The sequence below is a fragment of the Rhinolophus sinicus genome, chromosome 8 (assembly GCF_057876585.1).
Source record: "Rhinolophus sinicus isolate RSI-liver-muscle chromosome 8, RSI-T2T, whole genome shotgun sequence".
NCBI lineage: Eukaryota > Metazoa > Chordata > Mammalia > Chiroptera > Rhinolophidae > Rhinolophus > Rhinolophus sinicus.
In genome coordinates this window covers 59,882,038-59,903,063 of record NC_142508.1, presented here as the reverse complement: position 1 = coordinate 59,903,063, position 21,026 = coordinate 59,882,038, and the positions used below count along the sequence as shown (strand labels likewise).

The window sequence follows — 21,026 nt, the reverse complement described above, 5'->3', positions numbered from 1 at the left end:
GTGCCGTTGGCCGTGAGTTCAATGTTAATGAATCAACAATCTGGTACATAAAGGAAAAGGAAATTCTCCGATCTGTATGTAAGGCTGCTCCGGTAAGTGCTAAAGTAACATCTACAGTGCGTGAGGAAGCTGTGGAAAAGATGGAAAAGCGGCTAAATCTGTGGATTCATGAGATGACAACGGATAAAAAAGGTGTGGTGGACAGCATTGTTGTGCGGCTGAAAGCCGAAGAAATTTACGGTCGTGTTACCCAGCGTCAGAAAAATGTTAAATCCTTCTCGGCTAGTGCTGGCTGGCTTGTCTGGTTCAAAAGGCAATCTGATGTGAAAAATGTTAAACTTACAAGTGAGGCAAGTTCTGCAGACCAGGAGGCTACAGAAGAATTTAAAAAATACTTGCTAAGTGTTATACAGGAAAAGGGATATGTGGAAGAGCAGGTTTTCAATGCTAATGAGACTGGCTAATTTTACAAGAACGTTGGCAAACAAACCTATATAACGCATATGACCTCCAGAACGCCTGGCTTTAAATCATTCCAAGACTATGCACCCTTCCTATTGTGCGACAATGACAAAGGGCGACTTTAAGTGCAAACTCCTAATGGTGTACAGAGCCCCAAATCCACAAGCTCTTAAAGAGAAAAGTATGAACCATGTGCCTGTCCATTGGAGACAGAACAGAAAAGCATAGATGACATCCAATTGGTTCCACAATTGCTTCATACCAGAAGTTGAATGCTATCCCCAGGGCAGAAACCTTCCAGGTTTTATTAATTTTGGATAATGCCCCAGTTCATTGCTCTGAAGAACTCCAAAATGCCCACCCCAATGTAGAACCGTGTTTCCCTGAGAATAAGACCTAACCAGAAAATAAGCCCTAGCATGATTTTTCAGGATGCTCGTAATATAAAATAAGTCCTACTGCATTTCCCCGAAAATAAGACTGGGTCTTATATTAATTTTTGCTCCAAAAGACGCTTTAGGACTTATATTACGAGCATCCTGAAAAATCATGCTACGGCTTATTTTCCGGTTAGGTCTTATTTTCGGGGAAATATGGAAGTTCTTTTCATGCCCCCAAACACTACATCTCTCATCCAAACCCTCAATTGGCATAATAAAAACTTTCAAGGTGCTCTGTAACAGGGAGTTTTATGTATAGCAATGCTTTTGAGACTGTCAAGGCCAACAAGGAAACCACCATGAGGGACTATTGAAAGTCAGTCACTATACAGAATGTTACTGATTACGTTGGCACAGCAGGCTACTATCAATAACTTGGAAAAATGTTTGGCTGGACTGTGTGGAAAGTTTCTGAAGGTGTTACTGAAAGTATAAAAAAAGAGTGTAAAATACGTAATGCATATAGCACTGCAAATAAGTATAGAAGGCTTTGATGACATGAAGAAGATGTGGAGGAAATTTTGGCAGAGAAGGCAGTAGAATCCACCAATGAAGACCTGGATGAGATGGCAAAACAAGGCATTGGAGTCAGCAATGATGAGGGCGGCAATGAAAGTCAGCCCGACTCCAAGAATTGTCCCTCTTATAGTTGCCAAGATATCAGAATGGAATTGTCCCTCTTATAGTCGCCAAGATATCAGAATGGAATTCTGCCTTGGAAAACATTTCCAATGACAGGAAAAAGTGTGACCCTATGCTTGATCGCAGCCTTAAATGTAAGTGCCTCACCTCCGGTGTGTTTGCCCCTTATGCTGAGATGCTTAAAGATTTGAGGCAAAAAGCCAAGTAGACAAAGTTGATCCTGCTTTTCGAACCAGTTTGGGAGGGAAAATTGCCAACTCTGTCAACAAGTCATGGGAGCCAAACTCCTGATGTTGAACTGCCAGATGTTGAGATACCTACTACCCTCTTCCCCTTCTGCTGAGTAATTTTCACCAAGCTCTCCCTTGGTTTTCATGGGGCAAGCCAAGGTGGAGAGGTTTAACCACACTGCACTGTATCATCACACATCCTCCAGCTCCATTGACAGTAACATTTTAGTTTGTATAAATCTTTAAATGCTTAATCTTTAATTTTTCAGGATTTTATTTGCATTATTGTACAGTATACAGTAAATGTTCATAGTACTAAGCTTACTGTATGTGAATATTGTATGTTATTCTGTTTACTGTGTATACTATATGTGAACTGTATGTGTGTGACTGAGGCAAAGAGTTCAAGTAGTACCATCTCTATTGTAGAGCACATTACACAAAAATGCTGTAAACAAAATAGTGTTTCATCATGAAGAAATACTACGTATAATTATTTGTAAGAAAGATAAATAAGGTGTCTTTGAACAGAAATATACATAAAACAGGGTATTGATCAGTTGACAAAAATGCTGTGACCAGAGACTCGCAGGAACCCAACCCTGTATCTTCCCCTAACAGTGGTTCAGTATTCACTAATTGTGTGTGGTTGCCGTTATAGATGCAACTACCGTGAACAACAGGAATTGACTGTATTCTAGAATTCAGACATCATCTACATGAATCCTTCCTTCAGTTAGTCCATATGGAAGTACTACCATATATAATCACTATCATTTTATCAGATTAAAAAATTTGTCTAATTGTAATCCAAGTGTAAGAGGCAGTAATCAGAAGCAAGTGCAGATGAGACATCAACGACTAACATCCTATTTGTTCAGGTTTAGGTTTTTTTTTCAGCTGAAAATTGCTCCTTGGTGATACTCTGGACTAGACTGGGTCAGTGTCACCCAGTGCTAGAGTTATCTAAATCAAGGAATAGATGAAACATGTCTGTGATTAAAAGGACATTACAGTGGCTCGATGCCATCAAACTTATAAAAACCACCGAATTGAAACATAATTCACACACCACAAATTTTCCCCACTTAAAGTGCACAATTCAATAGATGTGCAATCATCACCACAATCAATTTTGGAACATTTGTGTCACCCCAAAAAGGAACCTTACTCATTAGTAGTTACTCCCCATTTCTCCTCAATCCCCAGCCTCAGGCTGACCTTTTTGTCTCTACAGATTTGCCTCTTCTGGACATTTCATATAAATGGAATTATACATCATGTGGTCTTTTGTCACGATCTTCTTTCATTTAGCACAATTTCAAAGTTCATTTCTCTTAGGTATATACCTAGTAACTGGGTTTATCTTTTGAGGAACTGCCAAACTGTTTCCCAAAGCAGCCACACCATTTTATATTTTCACCAGCAGTGTATGAAGGTTCCAATTTCTCTACAGTGTCGTCAACACTCTTTTTGATTATAACCACCGTAGTGGGTATGAAGTGGCATTTCATTGTAGTTTCAATTTGCACTTCCCTGATGACTAGTGACGGTAAGCATCTTCTCATGTCTTACTGGCCATGGTATATGCTCTTTGGAGAAATGTCTATTCAGATCCTTTGCCCATTTTAAGATTGGATTATTTTTTTATTGAGTTGTAAGATTTCTTCTTACATTCTAAGTATCAGTCTCTTATATGTCACTTGAAAATATTTCCTCCTATTCTGTGGGGTGTTTTTTCACTTTCTTGATGGCATCCATTGAAGCATATATTTCCATTTTGATGAACTATTTATCTATTTTTATCTCTTGTTCATTGTGCTTTTGGGATTGCATCTAAGAAAGCGTTGACTAACCCAAGTGCACAAAACGTAGTTTTCTTCTGAGTTTTATAGTTTCAGTTCTTACATTTAGGACTAGGATCCATTTCAGCGGATTTTTCTTGTAAGAGAATAATAGAAAAATAGATACGAAATTCAGACCCAGTATTTGGGAGTTTATTGTTAGCGTCATTTTCATTGGACAGTGTGACAAACTGGGATGTCGTCGTTTGCCTCATCACTGAATCTGGGAAAAAGGATACATTGGAGTTCTCCAGCAGACTCCTCCAGCATCATCCCATTTCTGTATCTTTACAACTCATTGGCACTCCATACATTTGTTCAAATTCACAACCAAAGTTTCTGACCACATTAAGGGTAACCAGGGAGGAGAAATTTTCTATTGTGTCAAATAGTTTAATAAAGAGGTCAAAAATCAGTTAGCAGGTCAAATCTACCTTAAAGGCATGTAGTTTGACCTGAAATGGTTTTACATGAATTTACATTAAGTTGCCAGCACTTAAAAATGGTGTGATTTCAAATAATCTAGATTTGCAACTTCCCTTGAAAACTGGAGAATTTGGCAACACTGGGCTCATAATCCCACAAGCAGAAATCAGCTGGAACTGAGCAAGGGTTTTATACAGGTCTCTCCAGTTGGCCACAGTACAAATCCCCACAAGATTCCTGGTTCATTATTACCATGTTGTTTTGGCAGTAATTTACAAGGTCCTCTCTGCCAAATTCAGCACTGTTAGCCCCTCATTTGCCATAAACTCCTACCACTGTCCAATCTTGGGTTATTACCTTTTTGGAAATTGAAAGAAAAGTTCTTCCTCTGTTGCGTCCTGGATACATACAATCTGGGGGCTTCTGGCTGAACTCTGCTTGCATCTTCTGGGGTGCTAGAAACATTTGTATTTTGGTCTAAGTGGTAGTCACATAAGTGTATAAATACCTAAAAATTCATCAAGCTATATAAGATTTGTGCGCTTTACTTTCTATACATTGTATACTTCAGTTAAAAAAGAGAGAGAGAATGGATGGGCAGTCTCCTGCCAGACGTTGTATCTCTGCCTACAATTCCTGGAACTGCAGTAGTTATCTTGTGACCATGGAGTAAGCTACTCAAATTGGACTATCCAATTTCCTGAAAACGGCAGAGCGGAAATATTTATGATGTCACAGAGTGTACTAAACCAACCCTGGAGCCTCTCTTCATGTGGACTTACTACTGAAATAATAAAATTATCACATACTATCACAGTGTGTAATCATACAAAAGCTTGTTGATAGTTAATATATAGCCCACAAAGTGGAGTTAATAAGACTCAAGTTCACATGTAAGTACAGTTTAATCACATCTTTGAACAAGAATTTTAAGGTAAATTAGTAAGACGTTGAACATAAAAGAAATACAGTTAAACATGTATGTTAAATTATTAAAAAAACAAAAACACTTAGACAACCTTATTACAAAAGATTAAACTCATTGGCCACTGAAAAAAGAAATAACAGTTCCAGTTCACAGAATTGAAAGTAATTCTTTATTGATAAACATTTATACCAGAATTAGAAATGTCAGTAGAAAAATAAAATTTAAATAATTTTCTATCTTACAAAGATTTGATCATTTTGACTGTAGCAGTTAGTCAAATAATCTAATATAAAAAGTTAAGCTGATTTTAGTCACAACCAGCCTAACAGAGTGCACAAAAAAGAAATGCAGGTACATAAAACTTTCTGCATGTGGATAGCTAATGGCACCAGGGCTTCACATTCCAGGAAATGGTTTTGTAGGGAAGGTTATATGCACTGCAGTTGTAATATGAACTTAATTCAAACCAGAGCAGTCGGAAGGGACACTGGAATCAAAAGCCAACATACAATTTAAAAAACTTAAAAAACATAAGGAAAGGTTTAAATGAACTTTTTCTCACTAGTTTAGACATTTCCTAAGAAGTAATGTTTTGCTGCAAAAATGACTTAATAGCACCAAGAGACATGTTTCTCTTGGAATATTCATTACACTTTTGTATACAGACATAAGTTTTCATGAAATGCCTTTACCTTCAACACCCTATTTTAAAGAATCCAGAAATCAGCTTTTATGGTTGAGGGCTGACTTCCCTTCTCTGCATTAAAAAAAAAAAAAAGGAAAATGTGAACACACAACTGGGGCATGGGGTAGTTGTATATGTCTCTAAGAAAGTCAGATGTTAGGAAAAATTCTCAAAATTTTTGGTAAAATAAAATGTTCAACACAAATGCACATATTTTTCATCTGAGTAACCAACCTCAAATAATTGTGTATTGGACATGAGAAATTAAAAACAAAAAAAATCGAAAAACAAGAAAACAAAAATGAGGAGGAATAGACATTCTTTATCATTCAAATAGTTTTTTCCTGAAAAAAATTTCAAGCTACGAAGATCAATCTACATAAGGTATATATACATTTATTCACAGGAGAATGTTCACATACTGGGATGGATGAAACATTCAATAGTTTGAAGACACATTTTGTATTTGAAGTTTTTAAAAAGAGTGGACAGTCAAAATATAGCAAACAATAAACAGGTGGAAACAGAAGACACCTTTCAAAATTCATTAATTTTTGTGTCTTGGCTCTAAAAGAAAAATAACCAAACATTTCAATCAAACAAACAGATCAGCATGTTCAAAAATTAATATTCAGGGAAGGGGCTCACCAACCACTGGCCCACATGTTCAAGTTGTGAAATTCTATCCAAAAGAATGATTTATGTAAGAACACTAAGACGCATCCTTCAATAGAGATGATTAAAATGATTTCTTATAATAAAGGATACTGTTGTATCCAAATTTCTTAAACTGAAGGGCTACTTTTCAAAATCACAGCTCCTTGAACTGAAAAAGTCTTTAAAGACTTAAAATTTACTTGAAAGAAAGATTAGAGCATTGAAGAGCAATCTTGTTGGGGTATTTGTAAGGACATTTGCCTGCATTCTTACTCATAATTTTCCATCTTGTCTGAGTTTATGTCACTATGATTTTGTTAAGTGGTCTAAAGTCCTATTAGTTAAAAGGAAATGCCCAGTTAATTTTTGGATCCCTTTGTAATCCCTCTTTGACTATCCCTGGTAAATTGGTCCTCTTGGCTATTTTTAATCAGAAGCCAAAATGCATACTGCTTTAAATGGAATGGACACATTCCTGTGTACATGACCTCATGGGCTGTCAGCCTTACTCTCACAATGGAAACTTTCCTTTAAAACGTTAGACTTAATTACCAGAAACGATTTTGAAAACAGACAACAACAACATTGATTGTATTCCAAACAAAACAGTTTAGGTGGTAAGGATCAAGTTAGATATTTAATTTTTACAATCCTTTCTGTTTTGAGGTCACGGTTTTCGGGCCTTTTAATGAAAAAGAAAGTTAGGCAGAAGAAAAATTTAAAGCTAAACTTGGGTTAGAAAAACTCTGATACTTCTCTTTAAGGACAAAAATTCTCTTGAAGGGAAATGTAAAGGGCACAGTGAAAGAAGGCATATCTGAAAATTAAACCTTAGGCACTTTCTGGGAGTGACACCCAATACTGTAAAAGTGGGCTGAAGACCCACCATGAGATTACTTCACTAAGTTACTTCAGCCCACTTAGTTACTTCACTAAGTGGAGTAACTACCGTGTTTCCCTGAAAATAAGACCTAGCCAGACAGTCAGCTCTAATGCGTCTTTTGGAGCAAAAATTAATATAAGACCCAGTCTTATTTTACTATAATATAAGACTGGGTCTTATATAATATAACATAACATAATATAATGTAATATAATACTGGGTCTTATATTAATTTTTGCTCCAAAAGATGCATTGGAGCTCATTGTCTGGCTAGGTCTTATTTTCGGGGAAACAGGGTATTAAGACTAAAAGAAAATCAATAAGAACTAACTCTAGTTGAAGCGACACTTCTACAATTTTTCAAAGTTATTAAGAAAAACTAACAGGATATTTAAAGTATCTTTATTGTGTGCCACAAAGTTAAAAGAGTACCCTAACTCATCTGCTTAAAATTTTTGACTAGAGCTATTTAATAGTGTATGTTTCCAATTAAACTAAATAAAATTAATAGAATAAAAGTAATAGGAAAATGCGATACTGGAATTCTGGAGGAAAAAAACGGCACAATTAATTAGCTTATTTTGTTAAAATACACAAAACAACAAATTCACATCTCTTAAAATATATTAAATAATCAGAGGTCAAGATAGTTATCCATAAAATGTCACATCATTCAGTAGTTAATCTTTTTTTTTTAACAGTGGAATCAAAATCACTGCTTGTGTTATAGGTATTTCTTTCCTGTCATATTTCATCGAATTTGTTCTTAAAGCTACACTATACTCAGCCAAAACTTACTTGGCACTTACTGTCAAGAAGATGTTTAACAAAAGAAGAGTCTGCCAAATTTTAATCAAGAGGAGATCAAATAAGATTTTAGTACAGTATATTCTGCTCAGAAATAAACCAATATTTTCCATAGTTTCTCTGAAATCTGCAATATTGCATTTTCTCACAGCGTATTGTAAATCTCAGCGTGAAGGCTGCTATCCCAAAAGCACTGTTGACATGGCTTTGGGTAAAGGTGCACCTGTAAAACTGCTTAAATTAACTATCAAAACAAAATCAAACTTGATTTGTTTTGGTTGAGAACAAGAGGAATCCAAAAAGATCTTCAATTCCTGCAGCTTCAAATTGAAGAAAGGGCTGAGATGGCATTCTTCACATACTTTTTTATCCAAGTTGCTTCCATTTGAAGAACTAAGAAAACACTACATTCTTTATTGTATTCTTTTTGAGGATTCTATAAAACTTCGATTCACCATTATAGCATAAGGGTATATGCTATAGAGTCGCTAAAACCCGTAAAAAGGAGACCACCACTACACAAAATGTCTGTCCAGTGCCCAAGGTGAGGGCTTCAAATGGTATCATTTCCTTTCCTGCTGCTCGGTACACTCCAGCAATTGCTCCACCTGTCCAAAAATGTAAGTGTTAAAAAAAAAAAAAAATCAAGGTTAACATATTCGGGAAAATACAGCACTTAAAATTCTATTATAAGTAGTATGCTCCAGATTGTTTACATTAAAATTTAGATATTATAGAAATATTTTGTTGTCCTATTCTTTTTGCTTACTACTCTACATTTTAAGTATTCCTTATATGATTTGCAAATCACTGATATGTGCTTTTAGATGTTGAAAAGTGACTCCTTAAAACTCAGAGTCTCCTAGATATACTGAATAAAAACCATCTGCAAGTCATAACCCAAATCACAAAGATTGTAATTTCCACAAGACCTGATTACAAACTCACAAACATCTCCCCATGCATTTAACAGGTAGCTAATAAATGCTTGGCAATAAATGACAAAGAATCTGTGTGAGGCTGAGCAAGAAATATTTCAGGAGGAGCCACAGGCAATTCCCATTCCACCTTCTACTATACTCAGAGTTCCCTTCAAGAAATGGATGCAAGATGGAGGAGAGGGGTAGGAAAAGGAAGGAGGACTCTAGGCCTATAAAGTTGCTATTAATGAATTCAAAGGGCGTAAGGGGAGAGATACTCAGTGATTCCTTTCTGTTCCCCTATCACCGATTGTTCTTATTATGTTAGTCATTATAACTTCCTAGGAATTGAGTAAACAAAACAAACACAAATATCTGTATCTACCCAGGAACCCCTCTGAATTGTTACAGGGACTCAGCATTGGACCAAGAAAGTCAAGATTTCATTAGTTTGAAAAGAACAGATCCAGAGTTCTCACATGACCCTTCCCTCACAAAATGCTCCAAACAAAATTCTCCTTGGTCATAGTGTGTTCATTCACTCAAATATTTATGTACTTTCATGTCTTATAAGGTGTGATCCCTGTTCTCATAGTACACAGAATCTAGTTGGGGGACACAAGACAGAAAGCACAAGCATGAATTAGATTTTGAATGGTGCAACACAATATACAGGGTCTCAAGCAAATATCCACACATTTTGTATTAGGTTGGTACAAAAGTAATTGCGGTTTTTGCAATTATTTTTAACCGCAATTACTTTTGCACCAACCTAATAAATGTGATGTGAAGGTATGTGAACATATTTTAAGACCAGTATAACTAACACTTGTGGTAATTACCTGGAACACTTGTGACTCTGAAATGCCCACCTCCAGGGACAAAGCATACATACTATGTTACTAATATCTCAATGTTTCATTGAGCCCCTTTATAATGTAGCTCCAAAAAAAGTGGGCTGGGCAGAAGGAAGCTGAATGAACTTGACCTGGGCCCTAAAGTGGGATTTGGATGATGAAGAAGGGAAAAAAGGAAAAAGCTTACAGAAGGGGCAGCAAAATGGGAAGGGAACAGACTCAATGCACTGGAGTCTTAAAGACAGAAATGAACGTAGCATTCAGTGCACGATTACTATGTGTTAGGTATTATGTTAAATACTTTATATACATATTATTTCATTTAATCACCACACAGCACATGAGTATTATCCCTATTTTACCAATGAAAAATCTTAAACAGGTCCTAAGAGTCAGCAATCCAGTAAGGAAACTGAAGCAGAAAGTCTTTAAAAATAGTGGTAGGTAATATAGTTAAAAATATTGTATAAGGCCAGTTATAGAAACTGCTTAATGCAGACAGGAGAAAACTGACCTTCTCCCCGAGTTATCACAAAGGTTTCATCATCTACAAAACAGAGAAACGAGGCCACTTTGTCCCCCCAAAAACCCTCAAGTCAAAGACAGGGAGATTTCTGCTTGAAGTTCAAGGTTAAATTCAGGGGGGGGGGGGGGACAATGTTACAAATTAGTAGTAATACTATGTTTCTATTTTTAAGACTATATTTGTGTTTACATGTACATCTAGAAAAAAGTCTGAAAGCATATACCAAAATATAAACTGTGGTCATCATTTAGGGATGTGGCAGTGGAGAATTTTTTATTTTTGCTCTTATACTTTTTAATTTATATAAAATATACATGTTATTTATATTTAATTATAAGCTTAAAAATGATTTAAACTTATTCTCATCTCTGTAACATGAGCGAAAGCCAAGGGAAAAAAAAACAGGTAAAAATAATTTATAACAAGAATGTTATTCTAATTCTTATTCAGAAAGTCCTGAGAGGGAAAAAAAAAAATCCTAAAATAACCACACCTGAATTAGTGGCAGTAATTCATCAACCATCTTGCGATGCTACCAGTCACGTGGCAGCTGATAAGCAAGGGGCAGTAGCTTCCCAAAAATACTAATATCTTTTTTGTGCTAGTGACCCTATTTCACAGAGCTTAACATGGCTTCCCTGAAGCCAGTGAGAGAAAATCTGATTCAGGAAGTCAAAGATGTTAGCCAAATAATGGAGGATTTGGGGAGAGGATAAAAAAACAATACATAAATAAAAGGCCCCTGTGGTTCAAGGCTACTTTTTTTTCCTTCATCCCACTCAGACATGTTTCTAAAATGAGTACTGAAATTAACTGACTAGTCATATGAAATATTTTGACTGGTATTTTAATGTCTAACATACTTGTCAAGATTCCAGCAGTAATTGGTCCCACGATGCCCATCAACAGGATGCTTACAGACATGAACCTACCATATTTGTGATGTCTGAGGGTGAAGAGGGCCAGTAATCCAGCGGGGACATGAAAGAAGAGAGAGGACACCAGGGCCCACAGGAACACACCATACCACATCTCTACAAGGGGAAGCAAAGAAAGGTCGCAAATCAGTCTTTCCCATTGCAGTCATTACAAAGGGGGTAGTCATTATACCCAGTTATTTCATATTCCATTCATTTGCAATGCAGATTTATTAAATATCCAAATATTGATGGTTTTAGAGGGATCAGCAACCTATGACCACCACCTGTTTTTGTACATAAAATCTTACTGGAACACAGCCATCTCCATTCATTTAAGTCTTGTCTATGGCTACTTTTAAGCTACAAAAGCAGAGCTGAAACAGTGACAGCGACCACATAGCCTAATGAGCCTAAAATAATTACTATCTGGCCCTTTACAGAAAAAGTTGGCCAACCCGATTAGCAACCTCTATTTACCCTCAAACATTGAAAAAAAAAAAGATTCACCCAGATTTGAAAATTGCCCTAAATCATTTTCCTCCCGTAAGAAATACAAGCCTAAGTTCACCGACACGGTACCATGCAATCAATGCCTGTTGATCTTTCCTGGCTTTTTGATTACTCACTCACCTAAAATGGAAATGCTGTACAATTATATTCATTCAACAATCACTGATTTAGGGTGTTTGGCAGTTTTGTTCTGGTGAGAAGCTATCAGGTAACTGTAAGAAGTTTTAAACTATTTGTGAGATTTTTTTTCTTTCTGCTAACAAGGTATATCTTCAGAATAATTTTTAAATACTGTTGAAACTGGTCTATTTTGTTCGATGGTGTTTCACAAATTCTGTTAAAAATAAGTCAAATTACACATTATGGAGTATAAAGTGATTAAATAGTTATGTCCCAAGCTTAAAAAATACATAATCTTTAAACAACTCATGTAATGTATAAAAAATATGTTTAAGTAACAACTTCTCTTCCTCCACCAGAGGAAAAAACCACTTCTCCAGTCAACAGTGTCGATCAGGAATCGGGGGCAGGATTCTGAATCCCCAGGGTTTGAGTCCCCGTCCTCTTCAGAAACAAACCTCTATCATCACCGCCGCCTTCTTTCCAGCCTCGGGCCAGAGCTATTCTTGCTTCCACTGCCCAGGAGACCTGCCCTCTCTTCTTGGCAGCAGCTCCAGAGGCTGCAGTGTCCGGTGTCCAGTTACTGCTCCTCCCCAACGAAACTGTGCCCACCAGCTTGCTCCTGCCAGGGCCGCTGCTGTTGCACCCTGGCTCTGAGAGCAGCCGAGCCTCCGCAGCCCGAGCCACCTCGTACACCGCCCACTTGCCTGCTCAGGCCCAAGCCACAGCACAGCAGCATGCAGGTCCCTTGCAAAGCAGTCACCCCACCTTCAATCCCACAGTCCTGACCAGCTACTCTGACCTCTGTAACACCACCTGGGGGGCAGATAAAGTTCTCTGACGGCATTCCAGGAATGCCAGGGCCCTGTGGTGGACAAATAGGATGGCAAATCTGCCTCTGAGACTCAGAGCAGTAGCCATGCTGGCTGCTGGCTGTAACCACTGACTTGAAACCCTGCCACTGACCTGACACTGCTCTTGGGCCCTGATGATGCTCCCCAAGTTACAGAGATAAGCACTGCTTTCTGCACCCCTCAAGGCACTGCTGGCGCATGCCTTCTAACTGGCTGTCACAAAACCTAGGGCAGTGAACTGGGACATGAGCCCTTGATCTGCCAGAGACACACCAAGTTGGTAACCTCCATAAAAGTGGGTTTGGACACAGGTGTGCTACCCAACTGCTACGGACTGAATTGTGTTCCACCAAAACTTGTTATGTCGAAGCTCTAATCCAATAGGACTATGGCCTTATAAAAAGAAGAGAGATCTCTCTGTGTCTCTCATTCTTTCTCTCCCTGGCATGTGAGGACATAGTGAGAAGGCGACCCAGGACGGCCCTCACCGCAACACGACGATGCTGGCCCCCTGATCTAGAACTGTGAGAAAATGAATGTTATTTAAGCCACTCAGTCAATGGTATTTTGTAACAGCAGCCCCAGCAGACTAAGACACAAACACTCACCTGTTACCTCCTGCCCCAGAGTACAGCACGCGCCCCAGGGGATGCTAGGAGTACCAACCCACATCTCAATTTTCCTAAAAGCTGAAAAGCCTATTTGCAAACAAGGCCTGGCATAGCAGGTCAGCATCTCTCTGAGATTCTGAGGAAGGGAAGTGCGCAGCACAACCCTGAGCCACATCCATTAGCTAGCTCAGTGCCTACATATTTTATATAGCGTCACTTAAGTTACCGTATGCAGGGCGGAACGGCTTGATTACATTAAATGAATAGTACTGTTTAGAAAACACTTTTTTAGATGGGGGATTATTACAGGACGCTAAGAGCAAAGACAAACCCCGATCAATAGAACACTAAAAAAAAAACCTAAGTGATTTCCCTTTAATCTACTGCACCTTAATTTGCTATCTATTTAATAGCTATTTATTGATCATCATATAGGACTTTTTATTTCCCTGACTCAAAACACTGTCAAAAATCTTTGTCTACATATCTTACAGTATTGCCTAGTTCACTGTTTCAAATCAAGTGTGTTATCTTCAGCTTTGTTCCCTCTGGTAGCTAAAAGTCACATCACTTCCTGATGGTGAGCTATATAAATCAGATAATCTGTAATAAACGATTGTAAAGGGAAATTAGATTAAGCCCCAGTGACAGAATGGGCTCCAAAGATGTCCAGATACTCATCCCCAGAGCCTGTGAATGTGCAGCAAAAGGAAGTCTGCTTGTGCGATTAGATTAAGGATCTTGAGATGGGAGAGTAGCCTCGATTACCCAGGTGGGCCTTATGTAATCACGAGGGCTCTTTTCAAATGGAAGCGGGAGGGTCAGAGGCCGAGAGATTTGAAGATGCTATGCTGCTGGCTTTAAACATGGAGGAAGACGCCACAGGCCAAGGAATGCAGGTGACCACGAGAAGCTGGAAAAGGCAAGAAAAGCAATTCTTTCTGGAGCAGAGTACTGCTGACCCGTTTTGGACTGCTGACCTCCAGAACTGTAAGATGATAAAGCGGTGTTGTTTTAAGCCACTAAATTTGTGCTAAGATGTTACAGTGGGAACAAAACTAAGGGTTTATTCATTCAGCAATCAAATGTTTATTTTGCCTATTCCATATGCCAGGCACGTCAAATGAAAAAAAAAAAAGACAAAAATCCTTGCCTACAGGAATATTGTCTTTAAGAATCTATTTTTCAGGCAGACATTTCAGTTAAAAAGAAAAGCCACATAAATTATAGAATCCTCTTGGTGAGTTCTGTGTTGACAAAAGGGGTTTGTAATGGTTGGTTCCCTGGCCCTCTAACCTCTACAGCTGAGTTCCCTAAATTCCAAGCAAGACCTCAAGGCCAACCTGGCCCCACTCAGCAAGAATGGAAGAAGCCTAAGTAGGCTAAGCCAAGTGGGCTGCGTGAGGCTCAGCACAGCCATCCTTTCAGCTGGCCCCAGTCTACCTTATGTTCCAGAGCAAACAACTGTATGAACACAGCCAGTTCCTCTGACGCTGGGGTTCTCAGCAGACATATCAGCCCTCCCGGGAACTGTAGTCCTACCCTGTCCTACAACGCAACGCTGGAATGCCTTGATGCTAACCACCCATCAGCATCTCTCCACACTGCCAACTGTGAGACCCCCCGCCCCTTACTGAATCCCACCTACCTGCCAGGGATCCATCTGTCCCCTTATGAAAAAATAAGAGATGCATATACAGTTGACCTTTCTGGACAATGCAGGGATTAGGGGTGAAAATCGGAGAATAACTTAAGTCAACCCTCCACATATACGGATTCCAAACCACCAGTTTGAGCCTTGAACAACTCGGATTTGAACTGCGTGGGTCAACTGAAAAATCCATGTATCAGTGGACCCGTGCAGTTCAGACCCTCGCTGTTCAAGGGTCAACCATATACTGGTCTCTGCCCCCGGCTGATGCAGAGCTCCTAAACCCCTTGGAATTTCTAGGAGCATCTTTTGTTCTCAGGAAGTGACTTTTGGTGGGTTCCTGGATGAGGGCTGGTCACCAGAAGCCATGACTATAACCTTGGAACTTTCAGCTCCACCCTCCATTCTCCAGGGCGCGGAGGGGCTGGAAGCGGAGTTAATCATCAATCATGCCTCTATGATGAAGTCTCCCACCAGACACACAAGACCCACCACTAACTGTCCCCCCTACTCTGTCTCACACTCACCACCAACTGTTCCTTTCCACACTTCTAAATTTTGTTTGTTTATTTTCTCTCTCTCCCCACTAGAACGAAAGCTCCTTTGTTTTGTTCACTACCACATCTTTACTTGGTGCCTAGAAAACCACAGGCATACAACAGACACTGAGCAAATATTTGTTGAGTGAAATCAATAAATAACTGGTCCAACTATGACCCATTCTTGATTCCAGCAGCCACATGACCAAACATTAACGGGTTTCAGTTTAACTATCACAAGATACACTTTGACATTGATTTTCATGAAATTCATACCTTCAGGAAGTTAATGTTATTCCTGATACAAAGACAAGATCTGCCTTTCTTGGCATTCAGATTTGTTAAAAATGACAACAACAACAAAAGAAATCTGAACACCTTGGAATAAGGAGGGATACGCAGAAATCTAAATGGCTAAATTGCAAATGCAGGTTAAAAAAAATCAATTCGAAGCTTCCTGATAGTGATAAACCACAGAATATTTCAGAACAATGATTTTGCCATACTGAGTTGGCATAAAGTACAAGTAACCTTTTCTGTGGGGCCAAAATAGAAACTATTCCAGACTCAGGTAATGAAATTCACTGTCAGCAGGTTTTGGTGCCTCAAAAAGGATCAAACTTCATGCACCTATTGTAACCATCATTCCAGCAAAAGATGAGACATAGCAGGGAGGTTAAGTGTTTACCCATCACATTCTGATCAACTTGAGGTCAAGGGCTATATATCTCAATCATGTTTACACCCCAGCCCAGAGCCTGCACTTGGCCAAACGTGTACAGGTATCCCCTGCTTTTCAAAAGTTCACTTTCCACCTATTCGCTTTTATAAAAGACCTACATCAGTACCTGTTTTCACTACCCAAAAGAAATCCAAAGAGGACTTTTGCTTTTACAAAGAAAAGGCAAAAAGCAAAAACAGCATTGTTTGGCAGTGGGCTTTGCAGGCAGAACACACCCCAAGCAGCACACAAGAGTGGCACCTCAACATCCTTCCCTGGGAACTGTACTCACCATCAAGACACACTTTGAACTGTGTCTGTGAGCAACTGTGCTTTATCTCAATTTATTTTGTGCATCAGTTAGCAAGACATGTCCTAAGGTAATTCTCTTTATGCCATTTCGGTTCACAAAAGGTTTCACAGGAACACTCTAGTTTCAGATAGCCAGGGAAACCTGTACTTGATGAATGAATGATCCCTGGTAATCAACACCTCCAAGTTATATATCCATAGAAGTTCCCAGAAGCTCAAGTACATAATGCAGTTTGATATTTTCAGAACAATTTCTGAAAGCAAACCAATTCCCATAGCTACAGATTCTCTACTATGAGGTGTTAAAACTATTGTTCCAAATCCACTTATCTTGATCTTTTCTTAAAGAAAGAAAAGGCAACTAAATGCCAGACAGACTAAACAGAATACTCAGTTTCAAAGTATCACCTCACATGACTTATTAATTACAAAAGATTAAGGTACCCTTACAATGGAGAGATCTGATAAACACCATCTTCAACAAATGATTAAACGCACAAACTGACGAGTAAATGTCTCCTGATATGATGCACTGGAAAGTGGATAACATCACCTATGTAGGTAGTAGTATTCTGACCAAAAATGTTTAATCTGAATGTAATCATGAAGAAACAATTAGATAAATATAGATTGTGGGACATACTAAGAAACAATTAGTCTAGACTCTTCAAAAACGTCAATCTCAAGAAATTGAAACAAAGATGGAGGAACTGCTCGAGATTGAACCAGACCAAAGAGACATGACAACTAAATGCAATGTGTATCCTTGATTAAACTCCAAAATTAAAAAAAAAAAGGAAAAAACTATAAATGACATTACTGGGACAATTGGGGAAATTTAAATAAGGCCCATGTATTAGATAAAATGTTCTGTCAATGTTAAATTTCTTGGATGTGGTAGTTTTTTGGCTATAACAGAAAATGTCTTTGTTTTAAAAGATCCACGCTGAAGTATTAGACATCAAGAGCCATGACTTCTGTAACTTCCTTTAAAATGGCTCTGCAGAAAGTAAAACTGTTAAGTGTATGCATATACAGAGGGTGCCAAAAAAACTGTATACACATTCTAAGAAAGGAAAATTGTATTAAAATTGTAATATTCAATATATACCGTTTAAAAGGATGAATACAAGTCATGTTTGACTTCTGCAATTACAAGAGGTGCTCAAAGTGGTTACCATCAGCATCCAGACACTTCTGATTACGGCGAACTACCGCTTGAGCAACACTGAGCAAAGTGTTCACTTGTATACATTTTTTGGAACCCTCGGTATATACTTAGAGAAACCAAGAGAGTCAAAATTGAATAATGAACCTTCAGTAAAGGGTATATGGGTATTTGTTATACTATCATTTTAATTTTTCAGGTTTGAAAATTTTCAAAATAAAAAGTTGGGGGAACAAAGGAAACAAACAAAAAGAAACTAATCTGGCCTTTCAGTGTCTCCAGATTGCATGGACATTTCATTTTTTGGACAGTGTCTCCAGAATGCCATATATTTCTATTATGATTGTCAAATGTGAACTTAGGACCTTTTGAAACAAGGCGAACTGCCATATTGTCATTTTGGGCTCGATTTCAAGGTAACATCTGCATCTGCCCCATTATCAGCTATTTCACAAACCTGTCCGGGAAAATACTAGTTAGGTACTACACAGCAAGTCCCGGGTGACCAATGAATGGCGCCTGGCAGTCGCTGCCCAATGGATGAAAAAAAAAATCACAGGTGCCTTGTTTATGACTGCAGTAGGTAATTCAATCCTCCTTCCACTGTAGGTCATAGGCCCCGGTCTCGCATTGTTTACTAAGTCAAGGTATCAGTCAGCTTTGCTGGAGCCCAACCTCACCTTTCAATCGCTACTGTTCTCAGTCTTCTTGCATTTCAATGTCCAACACACATGAACTGTGCCTCCCTTCAGAGCCTTTATTAGTCTTCCCAAGAAATTTCTCCTCCGCTCGAGCATGGATCGCTTTCTATCTTATATTATAAATCTGAAAACCCCTGTATCAGGCCCAAGAGAAGCTCCAGTGGGGGTAAGAAGCGTTAAAAAGAAGCTGTGCCAAAGATCTCGAACGTGTGAGTGGGAGACTCGGCAACAGGTCTCAGAAAGTGATTCCTAGAAAGAGAAGCTGGTGGAGTGAGTAGATTTGGTCCGCGGTGCAAGCCATCCGCAGACAACCTCCTGGCACAGAGGGGTTGGGCTAGACTAGAAACAAAGGGAGTGTCAGTTCTGACTGCCCCTCAGCCCCGCCGGGACAATTTGGCGTTGGAGCTGCGAAAGCCGACAGACCAGCGCGGACAAAAGGGGTCAGGCGCATCCTGCGCCCCAAACAAGGCGGGGATGACCGCCTCCAGGGCTCTGCCGAGTTCACGTCTGAACCTAGGGCGTTTGGAAACTCCAAAGGGCAAGACCAGTTCTGGTGGTGGCTGAGCTCCCCTCATTCACCGGTACAGCCCTGGCCGCTCCCTCCGACTTCTCCCCCAGCGCGGACTCGGGATGGCCCAGTCCAAGGGGCCAGCGAGGAAGCGAGGATGGAAGGGGAGAGAACCCTCAGCTCCCCGCCAAGGCAGCGGGACCCTCCTTCCTGAAGGAAAAGAGCCCCCAGTGGGTTGGGAGGCGGGACCCAGCCTGTACGCTGGGGAAGGGGCACACCAACACCTTGGGGCGGCCGCAGCAGGGCGCGCAGAGCGCAGGCGCGGGGCGGGGCCGGTACCTGAGAAGGAGCACAGCGAAGTGGAGTTGGGGCACAGGGTCCCGTTGCCCACCCGCGGCACGAGCTTCAGGCTGAGGATCTGCTGCAGGAGCCCGGCAGATCCCCCGCTGCTGCCGCTCCCCTCGTGCTCCATCCGGCCGCCATTCACCGCAGAGAGATGTCGAAGAGTGTCCGACGTGTTGCTGTGGCTCACTCTCTCAGCCCGCTCACCCCTCTGCACCTCCGCCGCCTCAGCGTCACCTTCGGCCTGGGCCCTCTTCCTCCCAGCCCAACGGGCCTATCAAGTGATGGTTCCTTTCTCCAATCAGAGCGCGCCGCAGATGGCAGAGGCGGGGCGAGAGTTGTTTCCGCCCCTCACGTTGCGTACGGCTTACCCACCAGACGCCAACACCCACGGGCTGCGCCCCCTACTGGGGGAGTCTCTCCTGCTCCAGTAGGGCGCACGTCTCTGCAGCGCCGCTTATAAGAAAGTAGGGGAATTGCATACGCCCCACCAGACCAAGATGTAGATTTATAATAAAACGTATCTAGCAGTGAGAATAAGATGGTTCAGCAGCCAAGTGAAGGAGGCTGGTAGACAGTGCAGCAATGAACTTAATATTTGGAGGGAAAATGATTTTTTTGAAACGCTTAATTACTTTAAAAGCATGGTGTAGATAATACATAATATTTCCCTTTTAATTCAAGAACATTAGGAAGATTGTTTAATATTAGAGTTCCCTCTTGAAAGCCTTTGTTTTGGAAGGTTTTTAATACCATTTCCCTAACATTACAACTGGGATTTTTTGCACCAACCAAGAAACTTTTCCAAAACAAAAATAGTAAGCGAAAAAAATGTCATGAAATATTTAACAACGCTGTCTTTTGGTACATTTCCCAGACTAGCTGAGTGTATAAGAAGTGGAAGAAACCAATTATTTTAAGATTATATAACAGTCAATCGTGTATCACATTAGGAAACATTATTTTGAATTTAGAATTCTATCCCAGTCAAACTGCGAATTGAGAGATTAAAAAAAAGACGTTTAGACTTGCAGGACTCAGAAAATGCATGTTTCATGTGCCCTTTCTAAGGATGCTGAGAATGTAATCCAATGAAAATACAGAGTGATAACCAAGAAAGAGAAAGATGTGCAACACAAGAAATGGTGGATTTAACCATGAAGATGCTCATGCAGTTTCACTCCCAGGTGAATATCCTATAGTATTCATACCAGGAGATACATACAAGTAGTATCTAGTAGTACTGTAACAGCAAGTAACTGAAAACAAGCTGAGTGTCCATCAAGAAAAGAATGGATAAACAAAAGTGTGGTATAATTTCCAATAAAATACTTATCAGTAGTGGGAAATAAGTGACCTAAAGCTGCAAGCAACAACATGATGAATCCCAGAAATATAAAGTTTGAGAGGGAAATCTAAGCTGCAGATGGAAGCCCCAGTGTGATTCAATTCAAATCCAGTTCAAAATCTTGCTAAACTAACAATATACTAATTCAGGCAGTATATAACAATATACTAATTAACATAGGCAGTAAAATGATAATGAAATACTTATTTAACTGTATTTGTTCTATTATTATTTTTAATATCTGACATGTTACACATGTATGACATAAAATTTTTTATTCAACTAAGGAGGACAATAGAGCAAGAGTGGCCTTGGACAGACACCCTCTGTCTCACTCCAAGTAAAAGCCAAAGTTCTCACCAAGGCCTACAAGGTCCTACATGCTCTTACTCTTTCTCTCTTACCTTCTCATCT

At 39.6% G+C, this 21,026-nt stretch overlaps 1 protein-coding gene across 2 annotated transcripts; it reads right to left on the bottom strand.

The window, feature by feature from the left end:
• Positions 1–5,122: 5,122 nt before the first annotated feature.
• On the bottom strand, positions 5,123–19,537 carry TMEM170A (transmembrane protein 170A). Of its 2 annotated transcripts, none has more exons than XM_019710703.3 (3): positions 19,262–19,537; positions 11,240–11,341; positions 5,123–8,612 (listed from the first exon to the last, which is right to left on the bottom strand). In XM_019710703.3, exons 1-3 carry the CDS (start codon positions 19,392–19,394, stop codon positions 8,482–8,484), a joined length of 366 nt encoding a protein of 121 aa, XP_019566262.1. In that variant the 5' UTR covers positions 19,395–19,537; the 3' UTR covers positions 5,123–8,481. The 2 variants fall into 2 exon arrangements, with proteins under 2 accessions (XP_019566262.1, XP_019566256.1); XM_019710697.3 differs by having other exon boundaries at positions 7,804–8,612; positions 11,171–11,341; positions 19,262–19,535.
• Between the last annotated feature and the right edge of the window lie 1,489 nt (positions 19,538–21,026).

What these genes read in the sequence shown, in the direction of transcription:
- TMEM170A (XM_019710697.3), bottom strand. Translation starts at nt 19,394, where the DNA reads ATGGAGCACGAGGGGAGCGGCAGCAGCGGGGGATCTGCCGGGCTCCTG. An exon ending in TTCGCTGTGCTCCTTCTCAG is followed by an intron (nt 11,342 to 19,261) that starts GTACCGGCCCCG and finishes TTCCCCTTGTAG; the next exon opens with AGATGTGGTATGGTGTGTTC. An exon ending in TACTGCTGGAATCTTGACAA is followed by an intron (nt 8,613 to 11,170) that starts GTATGTTAGACA and finishes ATTTTTGGACAG; the next exon opens with GTGGAGCAATTGCTGGAGTG.